At 44.5% G+C, this 24,580-nt stretch overlaps 1 protein-coding gene across 3 annotated transcripts in view; it reads right to left on the bottom strand.

The window, feature by feature from the left end:
- Positions 1-24,580, bottom strand: part of ANK1 (ankyrin 1) — a 1,318,767-nt gene that overhangs the window by 400,592 nt on the left and 893,595 nt on the right. For all 3 annotated transcript variants that reach the window (XM_078666235.1, XM_078666236.1, XM_078666234.1), the window contains 2 exons: positions 3,971-4,096; positions 986-1,105 (listed from right to left, as the gene is read on the bottom strand). In XM_078666235.1, the coding sequence (XP_078522361.1) occupies positions 986-1,105; positions 3,971-4,096 (246 nt within the window). The remainder of the gene's footprint in view (positions 1-985; positions 1,106-3,970; positions 4,097-24,580) is intronic.

The raw sequence follows: 24,580 nt of genomic DNA, 5'->3' as shown, positions 1-24,580 counted from the left end.
AATTGCCTTTTGTGAAAACCAAAAGTCGTAAAGTTCGACCTTCGTCTCAGTTTACCTTTGTGATTCGGGCCCACTATGTTGTAGAAGAAATTCGTTATTTACCTGTAGCTCCAGTTCTACAACATTTATATCTTTTATATATTCACATGTAGCCTTCCCTCCTCCCCTTTCAGAGGCTCATCTAATATTATTCTCGTATTTAAATCTATATAGGGACAAACGATAGGGATAATTATTTTTACATTTGATATAATTACTGTATAGGAACACTCCCTGACCTCTCTCCATCCACTGGCTAAGACCCTCTTTCCTTGAAACCATGATCGGGAACAGGAGTTGTCTGACTCATGTGCCTGACCATGGTTTCAAGTGAATAGGCATGTTACATATTTTTTAGTCCATACATATGTTTTTTTTTTTATTATACTAGCAACCAACTGTCTTCTCACATTAAGGTTTATGTGATTCCAGAGGTCATTGTTTATGTAGTGCATCTTCTGAATGTATGAAATATTATTAGTGGAGCTCAATATCCTATTTGTGAGCAAACATGTTTTTTTATTGATTTACCTTAAATAAGTGTAGTCCCTTTCTCTTGCCGAGTGGGTGCAAGCAAGTGCATTCCTAGTCGTTATGCATACTTATATGCATACACATTACCCATGGATGTTTTAATATGTAATCAAAGTTACATGGACAAAGTTATATTCAAGCACTGTATCCTTGGTACTGGTAAAATTGTGTGTGTGAGTAAATCTTTATGCTGGTGTAATTTGATTCGTTAGTAAATCTTATTAAAAGTGTAAATTCACATTTTGTGAATACAAAATAACATGTAAACTTAACCTGTGTTGATCAGTTCGTATGTGAGGATGCAGGAGTAACACAATGGCCACTGAGAAGCTACCCTTGCTACATGGTGGTGTTAGTACACTGTTACCTGTGTAACTGGTCATATATATGCACCAGTATCGGCAATACATACCTTATTACATGCTGGCATGCTGACATTCAGGTGACAGAGGATATGCTGGGAGTCCTCGTACTTCATCGCCTTGCGGAGGAAAGAGAGAGACCCACAACCTTCTCGGGAGCTGTCTCTCACCTAAAGAGAAACCCCACAGAAGACAAGGGGGCAGAATCTTTGCTTAAGGATTAGACACCAGGGACACCAAAGTAACTAAAGGTTGAGACAGACACACAACAGCACAGCACAATGCTCAAAGCCAGAGCACACCATTGAGCAAAAGACGTAAGAGCACAGAGTAACACACACAGCTACGAAGAGTTTGCAGAAAGGCAAAGACATATGAAGAGGCGAAATACAGGTCAAAGCTTGCAGCAGCCCAAGGACAGCTTCAGCAGCATATGGGCACACCTTACAACAGTTCAATTACATTTCCTAACAGACTAAACAGCTAAAATGTGACAGCACAGAGACAGCAAGTAACAGCTGAAAGGCAACAGGCCGAAGCACCAAGACTACCTCAACAACACAAAAATTAAATTGCAAAAAACACAAATACAACATTGCAACATCATAAAGACAAGTCTTCACACAAAACAGCTTAAATACCACAAAAGCATTTTTAGAACAACCTAAAAGACAACTTTTGCCAGCAAAAAGACAACTTACAATAGCAAAAAGAAATCACAGCAGAAAAATGACAAATAACCTTAAAGACAACATGAAACAGCACAAGAACAAATCGCAGCAGCTTAAAGACAAAAAGCAACAAAACAAAGATAGCTTGCAGGAGCAATAATATAACACTCAAAAGCAAATCTACATGCTGCGGCACAAAGATAATTTGCATCAGAAAATAAAAGAATGTGCAGTAACACAAAACTCTGAAAACATAGAAGAGACTGCTTGTAACAATACATATTTTGCTTGGCACACCGAGAAATAATTTAAAAATACTGAAGCCACTCAGCTTGGGACAGAACAAAGACAACCTTCAACAGTGCAAATACTACTCACAGCAAAATAGTATACTCTCATGAGTACATGGGCATCAAACGTAGCACAGAGACAATTCATACCAACATAAAAGTAAATTGCAGCAGCAAAAATAAGTTTCAACAGCATGACAGACCACCACAGCAACAAGACAGTATGCACCTTCATTGAAGGATGCAGAGATGCAGCACATTATGCACACAGAGAAAGCAGCACAAAGATTAAAATAAATCAGAATCACAGCTCGAAGTGCTGGTAAACGACATTCCTGAACACTACTGAGACAGCTCGCAACTGTACAGGCAGGACGCACACAGCTCCCAACAGCATAAAAACACAGCATACAACAGCACAAAAACAAAACATTCAACAGCGTGAAAAAACATCAGTGCAAAGACATGGCTCAACAACATTACACATACAACTCTCAATACTGCGGCATGAAAGCTGCAGAAACAACGCACCACAATCACAAAGCTCCTCAAATATTCAGCTCACAATATAAAAGTGCAAACAAAGACGCAACATCCAACCATGAAGATAAAGTATGTAACAGCACAAGAACAAAACTAACAACAGTACAAACTCAAAATTGTAACATCACAAACACATAGCTTGAACAAGAGAACCCAAGAAGAACACACATCAACGCAGCTCACAGCAGCATAAGGATCATAGTCCACTCATTATACACAAAGACGTAGGTACAACTGCACAAAGGCACATTACATAAGAGCAAATATTCAGCATACACCATAAATATATAGCTAAACACCCATGGATGGATAATGCAACAGCAGAAAACCACTAATAATAAAACTACTGCAAGGCAACACATGACACCACGATGTCGCTACTCACAACATAGATGAGATATGGCTCCAAACAGCACAAAGGGACACTTTACAGCAGTACAAGGACATAGCATATAACAGCACTGCAGCATATCTCATGACGTCATAAAAATACAGTATGTAACTGACAGCACCACCACACACCTAGTACCACTGAGGAATCACCGTTACCAACGGCACAGCGCCATTAGACAGCACAATGATATTTAAACGCATTATTATCATACAGCACATAGAAATTGCATGACCAAAGAGGCAGCGCAAAAATACTCACAGGAACACCACAAAGATGCAGTGTGCAACCGTACTATGGCACATAATCAGGCATAACTACGACACATAATGAAACAGCACCAAAGTAAGCATTAGAGCAGCACAGGTACACAACAGGTAATAGCACCAAAACACTGATTTTAACACTACGGCAAAATTCACGTCTGGTGGCTTTCAGTGTGACATACTGATAAGTAAATAAGTAACACAAAGACAACTCATGACAGCACAACCATGCACAATGCGCCTTAAAGGCTGATTATTAACTCTTATACATGTGTGATTTCTCTGATTTCCGCAATTCACCCGGTTTCCTGGTTCTGGAAATGAAGTATCTTTGCATTAACTATGAAGCTTTGTGTGGACTAGGAAGGTTGGTGGCTCTCTGCAGAGTGACAGGAGCCTAGAGAATCCTGTGCAGGTCATCAGTGGGATCAGACATGAGAGAGCTTGGAGGTGCAGTTCGTCATGTTAATGCAAAAAGACACACAGTACAACAGAACAGCGACATCAGCAGCACAACCGAGCCGACAAATAGCAAAGGCTTAACAGACAACAGCACAAAAAGGCAGTACGCAAAACTGCAGACTGTGCGTCAATGCACAAGGACAGCTTGCGACACCGAACAGAGAGACACAGCTTACACTATTGCAGAGACATAGCACACATGATTGCACAATATTGCAGAGGCACAGCACACAACACTGCAGAGACACAACATACAACATGGCTGACCTGAGGCAACACCGCACTTGCTCTGAGCTGAGGCACGCCACACAACGCAGCTCCGAGCTGAGATACTGTACAACACACGGCAGTGTCTATGACACAGCAGCACCCCTCCGAGCTCCTCCTCCGGCCTCGAAGGGCGGGTATTTACCTTCACAGGGATGGCGAGCCGGTTCTCGCGGAAGGCCTGAAAGTTAAAGCTGCGCTGTTGGGTTGCTTTTTTGAGAGGCACCAGGTTCCCTGACAACTCTACGAAAAGTGGCATCCCCTCCAGGACCTGCAGAAAAGCAGAGGCAGTTAGTGACCTCTGACAGTCTCACTCACAGAAAGAGAACCCTGCCGCGTCCACGGGGACCCGCTGCTGCAGTGGTTGATGCCCTGGTTACTTACTGGTAATCTTCATTACTCCGAGTATTGTTTTCTTCGCCACATGAGTAACAAAGTGAGCTTCAGCTCCACACCAGAACCCTCCAAAGCAAAGTTAGCATTCCATGCCTCCCATCCCTCCCCAACATGGCCAACCACCGTCACCCCAGACCTAGTAGAAGAGGAGAGTCGGACCATCCCACTACCTGTAGAACTACCAAGCCCCAAGAACAAATGAAGCCAATAGAAAAAACAGGGAGGGAGGGATGGGAACTCATGTGGCGAGGAAGACAATACTAGGAGTAATGAAGATTAACGGTAAGTAACCGGGGCATTACCTCTTCGTAAGTCTTCCTCGCGACCGGAGTAACAAAGTGAACACATACCCAAGCCAAGCAGCTTCATAGCACACACAAGAAACCACTGACAAGTAGGAGATGAAAAAGAAAGGGGTTTAATCCAAAACATATAGAACAAATGGAAAAACAACCCAGAAGAAAAATACAGAAGACAGAAAAACCTCATGAGCCTGAAAAACCAGCCCCAAGAACCGCCTCAGCAAAACCCCCCGTTGAAGGACCACCTAAAACCACCCGGTAGTGATCCATGAACATGTGTGGGGAGGACCAGGTAGCGGCACAGATATCCTTGGTAGACACTCCCTTGAAAGAGGTCCAGGAAACAGACAGACCCCTGGCAGACAGACCCTCCACCCGGGCCGACACCACAGATCCCTGAGATTCGTAGGCCAGCAAGATAGCCTACTTGATCCACCGACTCACCGAGGTGAACGCAGAAAAGAGCCCGGCTCGCCAATCCTACCAGCAGAGACGATGGCCACCAAAATCACCACCTTCATGGTGAGGAACTTCTGATCCACAGAACCCAGGGGTTCAAAGAGAACACCCTGAAGGGCCCGTAACACCAACGGAAGATCCCAGGAAGGAGCCAGGCAAATTGCGCTAAATCGCTGCAAAAAGCAACTCTGAAGCAAACGGGCCACCAAAGGATCCAGCCCGTCCAACAGAGGACTGCGAAAAGCCCGTAAGGCTGCCCACTGAGCCCGCAGAGTAGAAGGGGCCAGGCCCAGGGAAAACCCATCAGCAAGAAAATCGAGCACCCTTAAGGGATCCATAGACACAGGGTCAATCCCCTTTGACACACACCACCGAGAAAAGGAAACTCAATGGCGGGAATAAGAAAGAAGAGGGTTGGATGGCGGGAACCCTGAAGCAACTCCACCAGAACCAGGCCTGAAGATGAATCGACGCAACACTCCCACCGGAAGCAGCAGGCCCCGCAAGTGGTATGGAAGATCCGTAATCGGCCAGGACTCCCGGACAGCTATCTCCCTCAGATGAGGAAACCAAGGGCGGCGAACCCAGCCAGGAACCACCAACAGAACAAAAGCCCCCTCCTGGCAAATCTTGCACAGGACACGTGGAATTAAGGGAATTGGGGGAAAGACATAAAGAAGAGAATCCGGCCAACGGAACGACAATGCATCCAGCAGCCACGCTCCCAGGCATGGTGGAAGAGTGCAAAAGCGAGGCAGGATACCATTGAACCCGTCCGCGAACAAATCCACCGTCGGGCACCCAAGCCAGACCTGCAGCCGACAGAACACAGACACCCTCAGGGATATGGCAGCTATCTGAGGAAAACCCCTACTCAGGTGATCCGCCGCACAGTTCTCCTTCCCCGGGAGATACACCAACCTGAAGGACAAGACAGACGCCTCCACCCAAGACAGGAACTCCTGAGCCAGAATCCAAAGGGAGCGAACCATGCAACACCCCTGAGGATTGAGGTAGCCAATAGCGCCACATGGTGCAGTGCTGCCGGGCGCTGATGTGGCGCGGGGGAGGGGCAGGGTAGGGGGTAGTAAACTTCGGAATATGGGCGCACAGAAGTAAGTACACAAACAAATAAATAAAACAAATTTCGTTGCGCACACTGCATTGCCAAATGCGAAGTAGCGCGCACAACGAAATTTGTTCTATTTATTTGTTTGTGTACTTACCTCTGTGCCGCCGTATTCCGGCGTTTATTACCCTCCACCATGTTCTTCCCCTGCACCACGTCAGCGCCCGGCAGCACTCCCATCACGGCCGCTACTGGAGGTAGCCCATCACCACCTGCAGGGGCGGCTCCTCCATGTGGGTGGAGGAGCGTTGCCCCACTGCTTTCTCGCTGTGCGAGAAGCAGAACCATAAAATGGTATTTTAAATACCATTTTATGTTGTTGCATCTCGCACCGCGAGAGAGCAGAAGGCAGGGTTTCGTTTGGGGCAGGCGGGTGGGGTGACCTTTTTAAGGGCAGGGGAGGAGTGGCTTGCCCACTGTTGTGTGCGCTGACTGTTTGGTCGGCCACAGGGCCGACCAAACCAGTCATACGCACTCTGCATTTTCTCTATGCAGGCTGCATGCAGCCTACATAGAGAAAATGGCCTCCCTATAGACACCTGCGGGGTCGGCGTCCCAGCCAATCACAATGCTGCCATTCCAACGGTGTGATTGGCTTAGGGGAGGGGAGGGAGGCTGCCTGCAGCTGCTTCCTGTTGTAGAGAGGACGACGCAGACCAACGACGCAACCGGGCTGGCAAGGGTAGGTTAACTTAACTTTTATTTTTTTTAAATTAAACCTCCCCTGTGTGCTACTCCCTCCACGCACGCCCCCAACCTGCGAGTCATACTGGCTGCGACTAACCACCTGACTGTCCGTACAGACCAGAACATGATACCCCCGGAGAACAGGAGCAAACTCCAGACAAGCCTTCATGCCCCGAAAGTTGGAGGAGCATCCCGCCTGCAGGCGATCCCACCGACCCTGAACAGACCGGGAATCTTAGGTTGCCCCCCAGCCCAGGAGGCTGGCATCGGTTGTGACCACCCGGGAAGAGGATACCAGGAACAGAAGACCCTTGGAGAGATGGGACTCCACCAACCCCCAACCCAGATCGGACTGAATCTGCGGGATCACAACCACCGGGAAATCGTAATCCTCTGAACAGGGAGCCCACAGGGACAGAATATGGTTTACTAATGGGTACAAATGGAGGCGTGCCCATGGAAGTACGTTAATAGTCGCCGGCATCAAACCCTGCACTCTCAACCACTGATGGGCAGGGGCGCAGTCCTGAGCCAGGAGACAACCCAGGTCCCTCCATAAGGTAGTCCTCCGCTCCTCTGGCAAGCAAACCATCCCCCGGACCATGTCCAGGCGACCCAGATGAACACCAAGACCTGGGAAGGCACCAGGTGGGACTTCTTCTGGTTGATCAGGAAACCATGAATGGACAGGACCTCGCAGACCCTCTGGAAGTGAAGAGTCCCCTTAGAAAAAGAAGAGGCATAAATCAGCCAGTCATCCAGGTAGGGAAAAACCCTAATCCCCTCCCTGTGAAGGATCCCAACCAAGGGGGCCAAAACCTTTGAGAAGACACTTGGGGCAGAAGACAAAGCAAAAGGAAGTACCAACTGGAAGTGTCTGCCCCCACGTAAAACCAGAGGTAACGCAGGGAAGACGGGTGGAAGGGCACATGGAGGTAGGCATCCAGGAGATCCAGTGAAGCCACCACCTCCCCCTGAACCAGCAGCAGGAGGATCTCCTGAAAAGAGAGCATCTTAATTTAACACGGGAAATGTAAGAATGTACCTGCTTCAAATCCAACACTGTCTGGAAGTCCCCAGAAACCTTCCTCACCAAAAACAGGATGGAATTAACACCCAAGCCCATATGACAAGCTGGAACTGGACGAAAGGCCCCTTCTGAGAGAAGATCCTGAGCACCAGTCAACAGAGCCTCCCTTTTTCGTGTTGCCGAAGGTGGGGGAGTGACAAGGAAAGCGTCCTGAGGGAGGGAGTTGAACACGATTGAGAAACCGTTCCATACAATCCGTAGGGCCCACTGATATGAGATTGAGGATTCACAGGCAGCGAAGAAATTCAACAGCCGCCCTCCCACCAGAGCACAAACAGCCGGGATCCAAGGATAGTCAGGATTTTGATGTGGGGGTAGAATTAACCGGCTGAATCCAAGGATAGTCAGGATTTTGATGCGGGGGCAGAAGTTACCGGCTGAGACCAGAATTTGTTGAGAACGTGGTGCCCCGGCAGCGACCCCTACCTCGAAAGGGCATGCCCCCCCCCCGGAGTAGAAGAAGGGGCAAAGAACCTCCTGGGACCAAAAAAACAGCCACAAGAAGAATGGATTGGAGCTAACATCTTCCTGTCCTCTGCGGACTTCTTAACCATCTCCTTCACGGAAGAACCCAGTTTTGTCCCTGCAAAAGGAATCTTCATAAGGATCGCCATCTGGGCCTTGTCCGCTTTCCTGTGACAGAGCCACACCTGGTGACAAGCCTGAATAGCTGAACCTCCAGCCGCGGCCCCAGTGGTGTAGAAGGAGATGTCAGACAACAGCTTTGTCTGCTGCTCCATGATCGCCAGAGTAGGAAGGACGTCAGTCCCCTGTTCCAACAGTTCGGCCAATGATTGAAAGTCCTTCAACAGAGATTGGACAGTGTAAGACAAATAGGCGGAAGCCCTAATAGAGAAGTTGGCAGCCGCATAGGAACGCTTAGCAGCAGCCTCAACTCTCCTATCGACCGTATCCGAGGGAGATGCATCCTCTGAATTGATGAACCCTTGAGATGCCAGACCTGCCATGGGAGAATCAACCTTCACGGAAGACGGAAAATCCTTCGCAAAGACCTGGTTGGCATAGAGTTTAGATAGGTAACGCAGGAAAGCCTGTTTGTCCACCTCTTGCCACTCATTGTAATCACCTTTTTTACAGAAGGATGTAGAGGCAAGGAGTCTGGCTCCTTTAGCTGATATTGCATGAAAAGATACTCTGTCAGCTTATCGACAGGAGGAGCCGGGAAGGCCATGTTGCCCTTGATGTGCTGAAGAACTTCTCTCAATTCCTGGCCCTGCACATAACGACCCCTGAGGTCCTCCTTCTCACCCTCAGTGCCTGGGAGAGGGTCCAGTTTCTGACGTTTAGGGGAAGAGAGTCCCTGGCCCCCCTTGCGCTCTTCAAAGACTGCTGCCACCGCAGCCTGAATCATGGACTGAATTGTCTGGAGAGACAGGGACACAGCTGGGAGCTGCGCCGGGCCACTACTAGAGGATCTTCACCAGGCTCCATTGCTGGGACACAGCAGGAGACAAAACAGCAGGGAAACAGCAGCAAAGCACTGCAAAAAGCCATGCAGAGGACTAGAGCAATCCTCCCTATGTACCTACTCCTGTAGTAATTGTCAGGCGAGATAGCGTAGAACTATCAGCAACACACATAGCCAGGCAACCCTCACTCACAGGAAGCCGGCCATGTGAGACACCACCCCCCTGGAGGCCGGATAGACCTGGAGATACAGAATGTCGCAAACCTCCATGGCCGCCGAGAATTCTAAAGAAATGCAACTCCTGCCTCCCCACCCACAACAAAGTGGAAGAGCAGGAGCTGAGAGGTAAGAGACGAGTCGCCTGCACCGCGTACAACTGGACACTCCAGCCTACAAGGTAAGCCTTGCAGAGAGGCCAAGAAGCTCATATCCGCTCGTGTCTCAGATGGCTCCACATGCCCGTGTCCCAGATGCATATGATACGCAGGCACAACCAGACAGCCCACTGGGCTGGAGCTGTATAGCAAAAAGGCTGAAGGCGCCGGTGCAGATAAAACACTTGCGTCCTAGAAGGAGACGAGACACAAGGACATAAGAAACCCCACCCAGGCTACCAGAGCAAGCGCCATAATTCCATTCCAAGACCCGCACACATAGGGTCGCTACAGGCGCCGAGCCCCCACATCCCCAGTGCTCGCTGTGTAGCCAACATCCCCGCTTAAGGGGAGAGAGAGAGAGGGGGCACACCCCAGGAAATGGGCACGCTTGAGCAGGGCCTCCACGCCAGGGTTGTGGATCCTGCTAGAGTAGGACCTCGACTTACCTGAATATGCGCATTTGGAGAGTCCAGCGCAGAACAAAATTAACAGGTAGTGGGATGGGCCGACTCTCCTGACTGATACTAGGTCAAGGGTGATGGTGGTCAACCATGTTGAGGAGGGATGGGAGGCATGGGATGCTAACTTTGCTTTGGAAGGTTCGGGGGTGGAGCTGAAGCTCACTTTGTTCATGTGGCAAGGAAGACTTACGAGTAGGCAATGCTGTGAAGACATATGTCAAATCGCTCTCAACTAGAACACACAGAACTTGAGAGGTCTTCTGCATACAGTCACAGCACCACATTTATGTCTGTGATCCCTGCTGCAGCTTAGCGCAATGGTTATAGGCGTACTAGACCACCAGATGAGCTGGAATTCTGGTAAACCTCTTGCACCTGAGTGAGGGAGCTTGCAACTAAGTGATCCTAAACCCAACCCGCTCATCCCTCTCCAGCACAGTGAGATCTCCAGCAAACCAATGCAACGTTCTGCATTTGACTGGGATATTTTAAGAAACATTTGAGCGGACAAGCAAAAGAAATGGCTACTTACTTGAAATCCTAGTTTTCAATTATGGGCCTGAATAAGAAGGATTCGGTGGAGCAGGATTTGCATGTGGAATTAATTCCACTCTTGCCCATCAAAAATGGTAGGGAATACGACTCCTGCACTTTAGAGGGTTACATCTCCCACCTTATCCAGGGCAGGAATCGGCCAAGAAAACATTTGTGAGAACTCAGGCAAGTGTGTTATGAGCATTGTGTCCCTGCCATCCTACTCTCAGACATTGGGAGCAGAGTTCTTCCCACAAAACAATATCTCCTGCTGGTGTAATGTTACATGTAAATACATAGATTTATGAGTGCACCTGTGGTTGTGTGAATGAACCACAGTAATTTGCATCTGTAAATTAAGCCATTTGTAACTTGAGCTAACAAATGCAAATGGATTTGTGACTAGGGCACCTAAAATAAATAAAAGAAACCCTTTCAAAAGCAAATATGCAAAGTGAAAAAAGGCTACAGGGCTGGAAATATTCTCCACAGATCACGCTATACAAACCAGAAAATCGAAGAGAAGTTAAATGCCAGCATAGTGCATTGTGGCTTCCAACTTCCAGATGGTGCCTGGCTGCCATAAAACATTACCATCTTCCTAAATTTACGGTTATCAGTGGATCTGTTTCCCATATTTTTCTTTTCTTTTCAGAATATGGATAGTCGAAAAGGAAAAGTTATTTTTTTTTTAAATGTCTTTATTGGCATTTTTGAACCTATTCAGAGGGTATATCTTTTATACATTTGAGCAGAAAATATACATTTCCAGCCTCCATTAGGAGGATCATCAGACAGCAAATTATCTTTTCAGCCTGTTCCCTTGGCATATATATAACGTAACATTCTTGGATAATGCCTCCTTTGACAGCAGAATCTCTTAACTCCCCTATATACCCCCTCCCTTCCCACCCTCTTCCGTGTCCGTATGTCTACACTACTCTCTTCTTGACTCCTATTTGTGGCTCATCTCGTGTCCTACTCATGGTTCATAAGACTGTTGTTAGTCGCTACTCTATTATCTATGGGGGGTTCCCAGCATCCGGATTCGAGGTCAGGGGTACTCCGGGTAATTATGTTTCACCTACATTTATTAACATTGCCTCCCAGGCATGTAAACCATCTTCCACTTTCTCATCATGTCTAATTTGTTTCAATCAGTCCGCCTCTGCCCTTGTTTATTCATAAACACCTTCACCCACATCACTACTCTTGGCGGGCAGTGACTCATCCATGATATGGCTACTCGACGTTTTCCACGTACAAGCCCTAGCATCACGAATTTCCTACTGAGGTTTTTAGTTTTAGGATTAGGAAGTAAACCCAACAGGACCGTGCGAATCTCCATAGGAACCACCCATCCCGTAGCCTCCTTTAGTTTGGCTAAAATTTCGGTCCAATAAAGGCCCATAATTGAGCAAGACTAGGTCATATGTATGGAATCCGTGTCCACTTCACCGCAGTGGGGACATCGCTCCGAGTAATTTGGGTAAATTCTATTTAGTGTTTTGGGGGTAAGGTAGGTTTGGTGCACAAAGTTGTACTGGATCAATTTAAACTACATATTCGAGCTCAATCATTTATTTTAATCCAATCCTTTGCTGTTAAAGGAACTTCCACTACTGCTGCCCATCGTGTCTGAACAGGGAGTATCTGGGTCATCTTATCTTCCCGGGTTGCCCGGTATAGGTGAGAGATAAGTCAGCATACCTGGGTCATGTATAGGATGTATGACGTTACAACGCATACTTTTACAACGCCTACCTTTACATCGCAAGTTTTACAACGCATACCATTACAACGCATAATGCTTTTGGGCGCTGGATAGTGAATAGTTTAATTTACTATTCCAACTCCAGTCCCCGTGGAAACTAAGGAAGGTTATTGGATAGTATATTAACATATTCCCTATCCTAGAGCGCCCCCAAGCGCTATGCGTTGTAATAGTTTGCGTTGCAAAAGTTGCGTCGTAATGGTAGTGCGTTGTAAAAGTTTTGTTGTAAAGGATGTTTCCCCATGTATAGCATTACTTGCAGTACATTTGTAACAGGGGGTTCTTCCGGGAACGAGGACCATAGCTCCCGGGCTACTTGGGATATCTTCCTATACTGCAGAAACTGCCAGTTTCTCAGGGAAAAGGTGGTCTCTGCACTTTCTCGCGTGATGTATTGTTCATTTCCAAAGAGGTCACCCATTGTTAGGCATCCGCCTTCCTTCCATCCATGGACAAACATAGAAGTTGCAAAAGGAAAAGTTACGTAATTGTAACCATTGGTTAATAACTTATAGTTTTTTTAATTCACTTGCTGTGTTCTCTCCTGCCATAGTGTGTTGATCTGAATATTACAACTTATTTTTCTCTAGTCTAAAGAACTTCATTCTTTTTGTGCATAAGTGAAATGACTCAGGCTCGAGTCTCCTGAACCCCACAATGTACAGAAGCACAACAAACCCCCTCTTGACTTTACTTCCCCTTTGGAAGAGGTGTCTTTGTGTATGGGCATTAAGAATGTTTATATAATCTTGATATTCGAGTTTTGCTGCTTTCCTGCCCCTGAGGAAGTGCGGAGATTGCATGTGATTCCACATCACTACAAGGTTCAAAACAGTTGTTACAGGCATGTCAAATTTTCTGTTTGCAGCAGGTATTGTTTTAGAGCACATGCTGTGCATAGATTGTAAAGCTGGACCCTTTCCCTCTAACGTTGTGGGAAGAAGCAGAAGATGAAGCAGATAACGTTTTTTTAAAACTGTATGACCAATTTGTGTTTTATTCTATTTTGAAAATCCATACAAAATATTTGAGACTGTCTGGACCGACATCTGTGTTGTTATTTTACAAATATCAGTCAAAGGAATGTTTCTCATGAAAGCCTTGTTGCTCCTTTCATGCAAGTAGAATGAGTTCACCAACCTACCAGACACCTACACTCTGCCTTAGTCTCAATTGCACACATTCCCCGGATCTACAAAAGCTATATTGGTAGTCACTAATTCTCCTACATCACTACCAAGACATGGAACAACGTCCCTCAACACATCAGAGCCTCCTCCTCACTTCTTGAGTTCCGCAAGAAGCTAAGGACCTGGCTCTCCATATAAGCACTGCTTACCCACTTGCTCAAGTACCTGGATACCCTCTCTGGTGATTAGTGAGCTATACAAATCAATATAACATAACACTGAATGCAATTTGGACACGTATCTGTCCCACACATCAGGTGGATGAAAGGCTGAGTGAGCTTTCTACAGACACACAATTATGATCTGCAGATCACAGTTTATGCCAGAGGAAAGCATGATATGAAATGTGCCATACTGCCTGTCTCCACAGTCACACACTTTTAGCAACAGGTCTAGGTCAAAAGTTACCTTCTCACAGTGGACATATTCAAATGCAGAGACAGACCCAAAAGGTTCAACACAACGAGTAAGGATGCCACTAAAGCGATTGTGGAATTCTGCAACTCAGTTGCCCCAATGCTGAAATGTCAAGCACATCTGGCTTTCATAGGAAGTCACCCTTCAAAGTAAGACACAGTAGACAGATCAGGATATTAAGGTTGGGATCCTGTAGGTTAAAGCAGAAGGCAGGTGCTTCTGTGGGGCAAATAACCCCTTAAATCTAACCGAGGCAGAGCAAAACTCATGGAGAGGGAACCACTCAATAGGTTGAAATTTGGGGATGCACCCCATGTTCTGTGTCACCATTGTAGCAACCAACAAAGGCCAATAAACATTGTGAAGTCACCGCCATTTTGAAGCTACACGTGCAGCATGCCAGGCAGGGGTGGCCAGCAGTACTGACGAAGTGGCAACCACTCAGTGTCAGGCCAACCCAAGTGAACTATGGCATACTCTCCTACACCCACACCTCACACTGACAGGAAGTGCACGGCTCAAACCCTGCCTGCCTGCTCCAGACAAGAATAGCACCCATATCCCCACTCCTGTGACCAACAGCACCGCTGGGTGCAGCCATTAGGCAATAACTGGTAGTCAATAGGAAACCAAGGGAATGCTGCCTTTACGGGGGCAGACAGAAAGGTCTGCTAAATCATGACTATCTGCTAAGAAAAAGATTACAAAAAAATACACCAGAAAGTTCCATGCACAGGCTGAAGCACAGCCACAGGGAACAGTGAAATGACAAGTATATCACATACAATGCAGGCATACAAAACAAGTCTCCTTTTGTTGGGAAGTGGCTGCCTACCACAGCAGGAACAGTGCTGGCCCCTGTTTCCTTCTTATGGCATACAGGAAGAGAAGCAGTATACCTAAGGACAAACACTATGGGTTACGTTTAGTTTTTTTTAGTTTGGGTGAAGACAGGTAAATCCTGTCTGCTGGATGAGGCCAATCTTAATTTCCAAGCACATGGACAAGGAGGATGGGATTGGAAATCGTTTCCCGTTTGTCCCTTAAAATAAAATTCTGGTCTTCCCTTCTTCTTGTGTCTGTGTTTCAGTTGTTTCACAGCCTCCTTTTCTTATTATCTACATTCTCCCAATGTTCTGACATACTTCCTACATTTTCACTGGTGTATTTTTAGTGTTTCTCTTACTGTACTTCTTGATCAATCTATATGATGCACATGTGTATTTCTTGATACACTTTGGGGCCTACTGACAAGGTAAATCTTTTAATATGCTTGTTAGTACTACACTTGCTCTCGGGTAGTCCTAACCCAGAGTCTTGCAAATGTGCTACTGTGATTCTTGTGCACAAAAAAGGGGATCGGTCTGTCCCAACCAACTTTAGGCCTATAAATCTCATCGACTGCAATCAGAAAATAGTTTGTCAATGTGTTCTTGCCAAAATCCAAGACTGCTCATACTCGGACCTTGCCAGGTGGGTTTTCGATATAAAGTCTCTACAATAGATCAAGTCTTTTGGTTTTTGATGATTTATTGGTGCAAAGTGCTTATAGGTTAGTGTAACCTATATGTCGCTTTCGTTGACTTACGTACGGCTTTTGATCTAGCTCCATGCTCCAATCTCTGGCAAACACTTAGCAACATGAAAATGCCACCCCATTTATTGTCACTGGTTGCCTGCCTTCATGTGGAGAATTTTGCAAGAATAAGATGGGGGAGTCAGGATGAACTGACAGATAAGATCACAGTCGGCAGAGGTGTAAGTTAGGGATGTGTGTCGGCCTCTACTTTATTTTCGCTTTTTATAAATAACTTTGTACCTTTTTTTTAAACTCAAGTCTATGCAGACACACCCTCTTTGGCCCATGTTAAAACACCAATACTTTTATTTGCTGATTACACTCTGCTGGTCTCCAAGACCCCTAGCAGCCTCCAGAAGCTCTTGGAACATTTCAAGAAGTTCTGTGCCGCAAGGGGACTGAAGATCAACACGGATAAAACAAAGTTAATGGGATTCAACCCCCATCAAATCTCTTGGGGGGAACCTCTAGAAACCGTTCACCGGTTTTACCCATGTGGGCATACATTTAGTGGCAATATGTCTTGGAAGACACACGGGACTAAAGCTGCTTTAAAACTCAAGCAAATTACAGGAGCAATTCACACAGAGTACAAAGCCTCCTATACCAAATCTATTTGGCCTGCCATCCATTTATATTAAGTTAGGGCATTAGGGTCAGCATTTTAAGGGGTTGTGCTATCGGTTCACACAATCACCGACACACAGTTACAGAAAACAAATTTCTGCGCAAGCTTGTTTCCCTTCCTACTAGCACGCCTTTGGTTCCATTTTTTAAGGATTTGGGTCTAAGAAGCCTCTAGGATAAAGCTAGACTTCGTCCATTGCTTTAATGTAGGCGGTTATGGTCTACTCCAGAACTTGAACATTATACCACAGCCCCTTAGGGCGCCATGTTAGCAGGCCATTCAGCAAGAATTCCTTTTCTTATGTATATCAAAGAGATGCTAGACTATATTGCCTGAATTATGAATATATGGATACCTGAATTATGGACCCATGCAGCCACCACACATTTTCCATCGAAAAATCCCTTTAAAAAGCTATACTGGTGAGCAATTGAGGCAAAAGATCTGATCTCCTCACTTCAGCCTGGAAATTCCTTGGTTTCAAGACCCAAACTGGCTATAAGCCCTCTTGGGACCAAGTGACTGTACCCTCTGACTGAAAACTGTACTTTTAATTTAGAGTGGGCACTCTCCCACTAAGAGGTTTTACAAATAGTTGGTAATCTGGGGCTATTAATCCATGTGCAGACTGCAGACTGATCATTTCAATTTATTTATTATCTGTACAATTAATTAAAATCATTACAGTAAAAGTGCTCATCATATTGCAGCTAGAACAAATAATTAAAAACTGTTATTTGTAACAGGGGTTTAAAATATGTTTTGATAAAAAAGTTTGTCTCACCTCCCCAATTCCACCAAAGTCAATCTTCCCCAGAGTTTTGTATTTTTGGAGGTGTGGCTTTGGTGGCAGTCCGGAATCCCATGTTGTTCTATGGGTGGCATTATAAGGCTATGATTCATTCCCCTTGGCCTCTAGACCATTAACAATGAAAGGGGCTTTCATGGAGGGGATGCTGGAAGTTCAGACAAGCATCAATGCACGGACTAGGGCACCTCCACACCCTTACGCTGGTTTTGTAGTATTCTTCTCCAGGTTTTTATTACGTTCATTTGCCAGTTTTAGGGCAGTCCTGATATGATGGATACATTTCCCCAGTCTAGCTAGGATCATCGTGATAGGCTTGGAAAAACACATGGCTGACACTTCGCTACATAATTTAGTTCCGTTGGTGGAGCAAATCGGACGCAGTAATCGCCTTCTTTCCTTGATAAGATTGGAACAACAACATAGAAGGTGGAGCCACGATTCCCTCTTGTATAGGCAGAGTCTGCATTTAGTGGATTCCCCTCTATGAGCCCACGCAGGATTAAAATCCACGATTCCTAAGGTGATTAGTCTCATGGACAGAATTTTGCTTCGAGCTGAGGGTGTAATAGCGTCACTTAGATAAACCTGGGCTTTACCTGCTGTGTAAGAACTATTCAGCGGGTCTAAGAGTGGACTTGAGTATAGGGATTTACCGTCCAGGTCAAATGAGATTTCGCACACTTGTTTGTTTATCACTTTTTCCCATGTGTTCAGGGGGATCTCCGGCCTCAGTATGCTTTCTTCCACTATATTCAATGTCTCGGTCACTTTATCGAGTGCAGAGTGCCAGGGCGTGCAAGGCTCTTCAAAGATTGATCTTAGTTGGTGTTTTAAGGAGTTATCTGGAGCCCTTAAAATCCTGAGATAGAGTTTTATGATGTCACCCCGGCACATCAAGTCCGGCCTTGCCATTGCCAGCTCCATTCTTAGCCTTGCGTCCCTTGCTGCCCTTGGGATTTGAAGGACTGTTTTGTAGGCTTTAGATTGTGCAGTATTTATGCAGGCATACTGTGACCCGGGGAAAGCCTGGTGGCCATAGCTGATTGCTGGTAGCAGTTTCGCTTTCATAACTTTCAATATTGGGCCGGCAGTTGGACTAATCAGATGATGGTTTAGTTGTTTGAGTAGATACATGACCCTGTTGGCCTTAGTTCTCTGATGTTTCAAATGGGCAGTTGCCTTAGCCCGATCCGTCAGCCAGACCCCTAGGTAATTGTATGACTAAATGCCATTGTGCTTTCTTTTTCTGATGGTAGGTCCCAAAGATGACAACCTTGGTCTTTCCTTGGTTTACTGTCAGATTATTGATGTTTTTAAATTGATGTAATGCAGTTAGGGCTCTTTGGAGACCCACCTTTGTGTGGGCCATTATGGCGGTATCGTCAGCGTATTGAAGCACGGGCAGCCTCGTATTTCCTAGTCTTGGTGTTACTAGGCTTGCTCCTTTTAGGGCGTCCCCCAGATCCACCGTATATAGATTGAAAAGAATGGGAGCCAACACGCAACCTTGTTTCAGCCCGTTCTCCGTGTTAATTTTCGTGGACACAGTGCTAGCACTGGTTTTGACTCTTACCCAGGTGTCTTCATAGAGTGATCTTATTGCCTTCAGTAGGTTCGGTGGAATGCACCAGTTTTCTAGCTTCCACCATAGTCTTCTGCGCATCACTTTGTCGAAGGCTGTGCTGTAATCCACAAAGCAGCAGAAGAGTGGGGGGTGGTTCTTCATGGTAACCTGGGTGGATAAGTAGGCCACTGCCAGTAAGCTATCCATGGTCGATGCCTGTGACCTGAAGCCGGTGTGATAAAATGGTATAATACTATTCTCTTCTGCCCACCCCTCCAAGTCCTTTAGTAGAAGGCGAGCGTAAGCCTTGGATTCAAGGTCAAGCAGGGCAATAAGCTTATAATTTGATGGTTTTAAGCGGTCTCCTTTTTTGAAAATAGGGACCAAAATGGAGCCCCACCAGGAATCGGGGGTAGTTGCTGATTGGAATGTATGGGTATATAAAGGAGTTAGCAAACCTGCCCAAAAGTCGGGGGCCTTTTTAAAGACCGGTGCTGGAATTCCATTTGATCCGGGGCCCCCATCGTTTTTCATGTTCTTTATGATCTTACTGGGATCACTGAAACAATATCCACGTCAAGAATATCGAGTTACAAAAATATCGAGGTAAAAATATAGAATACCAAAATATCGACCTCCTATCTCCAAACAGGTAAGCACAAAAATATCGAATCAAAAATATCAATGTAAAAAATATAGTTAGTCAAAATATCGAATTTTTTTAAATACTTTAAATTAATTAAAAAATAATGAAATAATAAATATAATTAACTGAAACATACTGAAACATACTTAAAATACTTAAATACTTAAATAACCTTAAAACTAATAAATAATTAATGTAAGTACAAAAACCATACAAATTGATTTATATATATATATAAACGTAATATTAATACAAAAATTACAATATTTTTACCGTAGGATAGCGGAAAGGGTAAAAATTACTATTCCCACTCCAGAGAGTGCAACAGTAGGGAAAGCGTTGGATAGCGTAGGGGTAAAAATTACTATTCCCACTCCAGAGAGTGCAACAGTAGGGAAAGCATTGGATAGCGTAGGGGTAAAAATTACTATTCCCACTCCAGAGAGGGCAACAGTAGTGAAAGTAAATACTTCATATATAAATAGAAATAAATTAAATATTAATACCGATTACAAATGAATTAAAAGTAATTAACAACTGTATATAATATAATAATTAATCAATTGAAAATAAAAATAAAAATTAATTATTAAAAATTATTACCTATTAATACAAATTATTTAACAATTAAAAAATAATTAAGAATTAGAACAAAAAACCAATAAATAAATATATAAACCCACAACAGAAAATAAATTAATAAAAGTAACATAATTATCAATTAATCAATTAATTAAAAAGAATTACCAATTATATTTTAATTAATTACCAATTAAAAATGTTATTAACAATTAATTCAAAATAAATACCAATAAATAAATAAAAATACAAAATATTTATAATTAAATTACTTCCCACTCTATTCCCCTATACACCCACAAACCACTACAGAAAATACATTAATAAAATTAACATATTTATCAATTATTCAATTAATTAACACCTTGACCGCGGCGCCGTAGCCGCGCCCTGTGCTGGACATTCCAGAACAGGGCGCGGTCGTGACGGAACCGTTCCGTCATCAGCACAGCTCAGCCGTGACTGATAATGGAACGGTTCCGTCATCAGCATCGAAGGGGTTAAAATTAATCACCAATTATATTTTAATTAATTACCAATTAACAATTAATTCAAAATAAATATCAATAAATAAATTAGAAAATGTAATTGATTAAAATTAAATTACTTCCCACCCTATTCCCCTATAAACCCACAACCCGCTACAGAAAATAAATTAATAAAATGAACATAATTATCAATTAATCAATTAATTAAAATTAATCACCAATTATATTTTAATTAATTACCAAATAACTATTAATTCAAAATAAATACCAATAAATAAATTAGAAAATGTAATTAATTATAATTAAATTACTTCCCACCCTATTCCCCTATAAACCGACAACCCGCTACAGAAAATAAATTAATAACATTTACATAATTATCAATTAATCAATCAATTAAAATTATTCACCAATTATATTTTAATTATTTACCAATTAACAATTAATTCAAAATAAATACCAATAAATAAATTAAAAAATGTAATTAATTATAATTAAATCACTTCCCACCCTATTCCCCTATAAACCCACAACCCGCTACAGAATTATATTACGCAAAAATTAAATACCATAAAATTAATTAAATAAAATAAATTATAAAATAAATATACACTTTTCACACATATACTAACATAAAAAATCACTTTAACAAATTGGATATTATTAAAAAATGCAAATTAACTTACCTCAAATTCGATATTTTTGTTGTCTATATTCTGTCCATTCGATATTTTGTCCATTCTATATTTTGAATTCGATATTACTGCTATTCTATTCGATATTTTTGTAGTCTATATTCTGTCCATTCGATATTGTGTCCATTCTATATTTTTAATTCGGTATTAATGCAAATCGATATTAAAAACTCAATATTTTGAGTGTATACCATCTTACTGACCGCAAAGGGATTTAGCTTGGCTGGTGTTTCGTCATATGTTTCCGCCGGCGTTCTAAAACCCTCAGGCCAGTTATCTTGGCTGACTTTCATGTCACCTGGATCGATGTTTATTTGCCGGTCTGGGCCCTCTTTGCCGCTGGCCCCTTCTAGACTGTCTTTATGGGCAGCAGTAATTGTATAAAGCTGATTGACATAAATCAGCCAGTCCTTTTCTGCTACTCCGTTCTCTCTTGAGATTCCTCTGCTGCTTAGTTGATTTATATGTCTCCACAGGTGGGCTGGATTCTTCCGTTTTATCAGGGCGAAGACTTTTAGCAATTCCCTTTCGGTGAGTGCATTTTTGTGTTCCCAAATTTTCTTTCTTAGTGCTGCCCTCAGTTATGCAACAGTTGGTCCCTCTGAAACTCCGCCCCCTCTTTTCTTTTTTACTAGAGCCTTACGCAGGAGGCGTTTACAGACTTGTATGTCCTACGCTGCCCCCTCTTGGTTGTCTTTTGGGCCTAATGTATTTTGTCTGGGTGTTCCCAAACTTTTCTTGTAGGTCTTCCACGATATCTTCCCAGGCCTTTATGGGTGATATCGGCGTAGACAGATTGCCTTCCTGTTTTTCTTCCAGCCATGTTTGTAACATGTTGCCAATCTTGACCGATCATTTGATCCTCCTCAGGACACTGTGTTGTTCATCCCCTCTCGATGCTCCAATGGTTAGGTAGTGTAGAGCTGTCGGAACTGTCGTCTGGAAGACCGCTCTCAGTGGCCTGTGGTTGCTTTCCGACCTATCTTCGAGTGGGCTTTTTTCAGTGCATGAGTTGAGGTCAGCTTGTGGTTGCTGATGAAGTTGATCAAGCGTGCTGCCCTGCCAGAACGCAGAGGAGGGGGTTTCTTAATGTCAAGATCCCTCAAATTGAAATCCCCCACTAGGATAACCTGGTGAGATTTATATTTACACAGAAGGCCTTCTAATTTCCCCAGCAGCCCCTCCAACTTCTCTTTTATAATGGGCTGGGTCGGATTGATGTAACAGTTAATTATTAGAAGAGGCATTGGATGTGAGTTAATATTCAGGCCTTTGATTTGTAGAGCTTGCAATCCAGTTGTGTTTAAGTTGATGGTTTTAGCTTCGAGAGCACTGTTGTGCTTCATGAAAACTGATAGACCGCCGGCCGGCCAAATAGATTCTTTTTTATAATTGGAATTAAGTTTTCGTAGTGTCCGGCCGATGAGGTCAGGGCCCAGGTCTCTTGGAGGCAGAGTATGTCGGCAGTTTCCAGAAATTGCTTCAGATTTTCATTGCCACTGATTTTGCTTATTCCTGCTATGTTCCAGGAGATTACTGTTAATTTCTCTTTGTGGATTGGTCTTCAAATTGTCCCTTCCCTTGCCGGCCTGAGTTTTCTAATGTTAGGAGTGCTAGTTCCCCCCATTTATCCTTCCTGGTTGATTAAGGACAGAGGGGCCTGCACCGATAACCCGGTGGTTATTTTGGCAGGAAATCCTGATCCCCGTTGGGACCTTGGGGGCTGTCTGAGTTTTGCCCGAAGCGCCCAAGCTATTCCTGTGCAAGATTGACCACAGTGCCTTTGCTCTGTTATCCGGTGCCAGGACATGAGGATATTTTGGATGTGGTACCGTCTGAACATCAATGCCCCATTCGGCAAGTTGAATGGCGTTGTTTGCAATGGCTTGTTGTGTTTTTATATGCTTTAGACCCACCACTGTTGAGTCACCGTGTGTGTCCCCCTTTGTACTCAGGAATTTCACCCATTCTATGTTGCCCGTTTGTATTTGATCGAGGGTTGCCAGATGTTTAAAAAGGCGGAGTATATTGCTCCTGTTCAAGATGTCGTGCTGACTCATGCTTTGATACCTAGGGGTGAGGATTATCTCGTGAACTATTGTTGGTAAGCCCGGGATTGGAGCCACTGTTCCCCTATATGGGGAGGGTTCTATCTGACCCAGTCCTGAGTTTTGGCTTCCTTGTTTACTCGATGAGTGTCCTGCTTGGGACCAATTGATGTAACCTTGATTGGCCCCAGCGTCGTCCTCTTGTCTGAGTTCTGCTTCAAATGAGGGCAGGTCCGGCAGTTGCGGCACTGTTGTGGCTGTCGCTGTCTGGGGGCTTCCTTCACGTGGTGCCTGGCTTGTTGTATCTGTTGACACGTGTCTGGTTAGATGGTCTGGCTTTACGGAAGATTCTGTCCTTGCTAAAGGTTTATGGTCCATCACAGCTGTGGTGCTCGGGGATTTTAATTGGCTTTGCTCTTCTGCCCAGGGAAGAGTGTCATGAGCCACCTTTTAGCCCCAGTTTTTTAGCAATAAAGATAGGATAGGGGGAGGATTGATGTTCCCTTGCAGGGACTGGGGAATGCTCCTCCTCAACTGTGTTTGCCTCCCTCTTGTCTTTGTTTTTTTCCGTTGTTTCCTTAGTTTCTTTTTTGCTCGTCTTGATAGAGTGGAGTCTTGTGTGTTGGTTGTACTGAGGGTGTGTTCCTGCAGGCAACAACCAGGTTGTCACGCCCCCCACACTGCCACTAGATTGTACTTTGTGGGTCTTTGGCCTTTCGGGGGCTGCCCATTTTGTCTTGAGACACTGATTCTGGGCCCACTTGGAATCCTGCTGGCTTTTTTGCCTCCAGGTGTTTGCGGTTTATCAACTCTGAGTCATCAGTGATGAATGTAATTGATGTCTCCCGGCATCCTTTGGCTATTTCAACTATGTCCGTTAGGATCTCATGGAGCGAGGCACATTTCTCCATAAGGGTTGAGCAGCAGCAGGTACAATCCCCCCGATTGGTGGTTGAATACTGATAAACCCTGTTGTTCAATTCATCCACCCTGGTGCTTATATTGACTAAACGGGCTGTGATAGCTTGTAGGAGGTCTATTTGGACTTCCATTTTGGATGACTGCCACAGAAGGGCTTTATTGGTGGAAGAGTTTATCTCGGTTGGGGGAGATCTCTCCAAATCCACAACTGTGCTGACATTCCTAAGGTTGTGGTCAGCTTTTGAATTAGTGTCCCATGAAGATGTTGATGGCAGCAGCAAATTAGGGGTTAATTCAAGGGTTCTTTCAATCTTCTGACCCAGATTATGGAGGAATAAGGCTGCTGGTCTCCTCCCGCTGGGGAATTTAGCCCCTCAGTAACTGAGTGTGACCACGTGGTTGTGCAATTTAGTTCAGGGTCCGTGCTCTGGAAATAAAGACCGTGGTCACTGACTTGATGAATTTGTGGTCCCCTTTTTTGAGGAGTGGGCTTTGAGACTTTCCTCTGGGGTCATGTGCACTTGGCCTTTTCGTTTGGGACCCATTGCTTA

This window comes from Lissotriton helveticus, chromosome 11, assembly GCF_964261635.1.
Source record: "Lissotriton helveticus chromosome 11, aLisHel1.1, whole genome shotgun sequence".
Taxonomy (NCBI): domain Eukaryota; kingdom Metazoa; phylum Chordata; class Amphibia; order Caudata; family Salamandridae; genus Lissotriton; species Lissotriton helveticus.
This window is presented reverse-complemented; position numbering and strand designations above follow the sequence as displayed.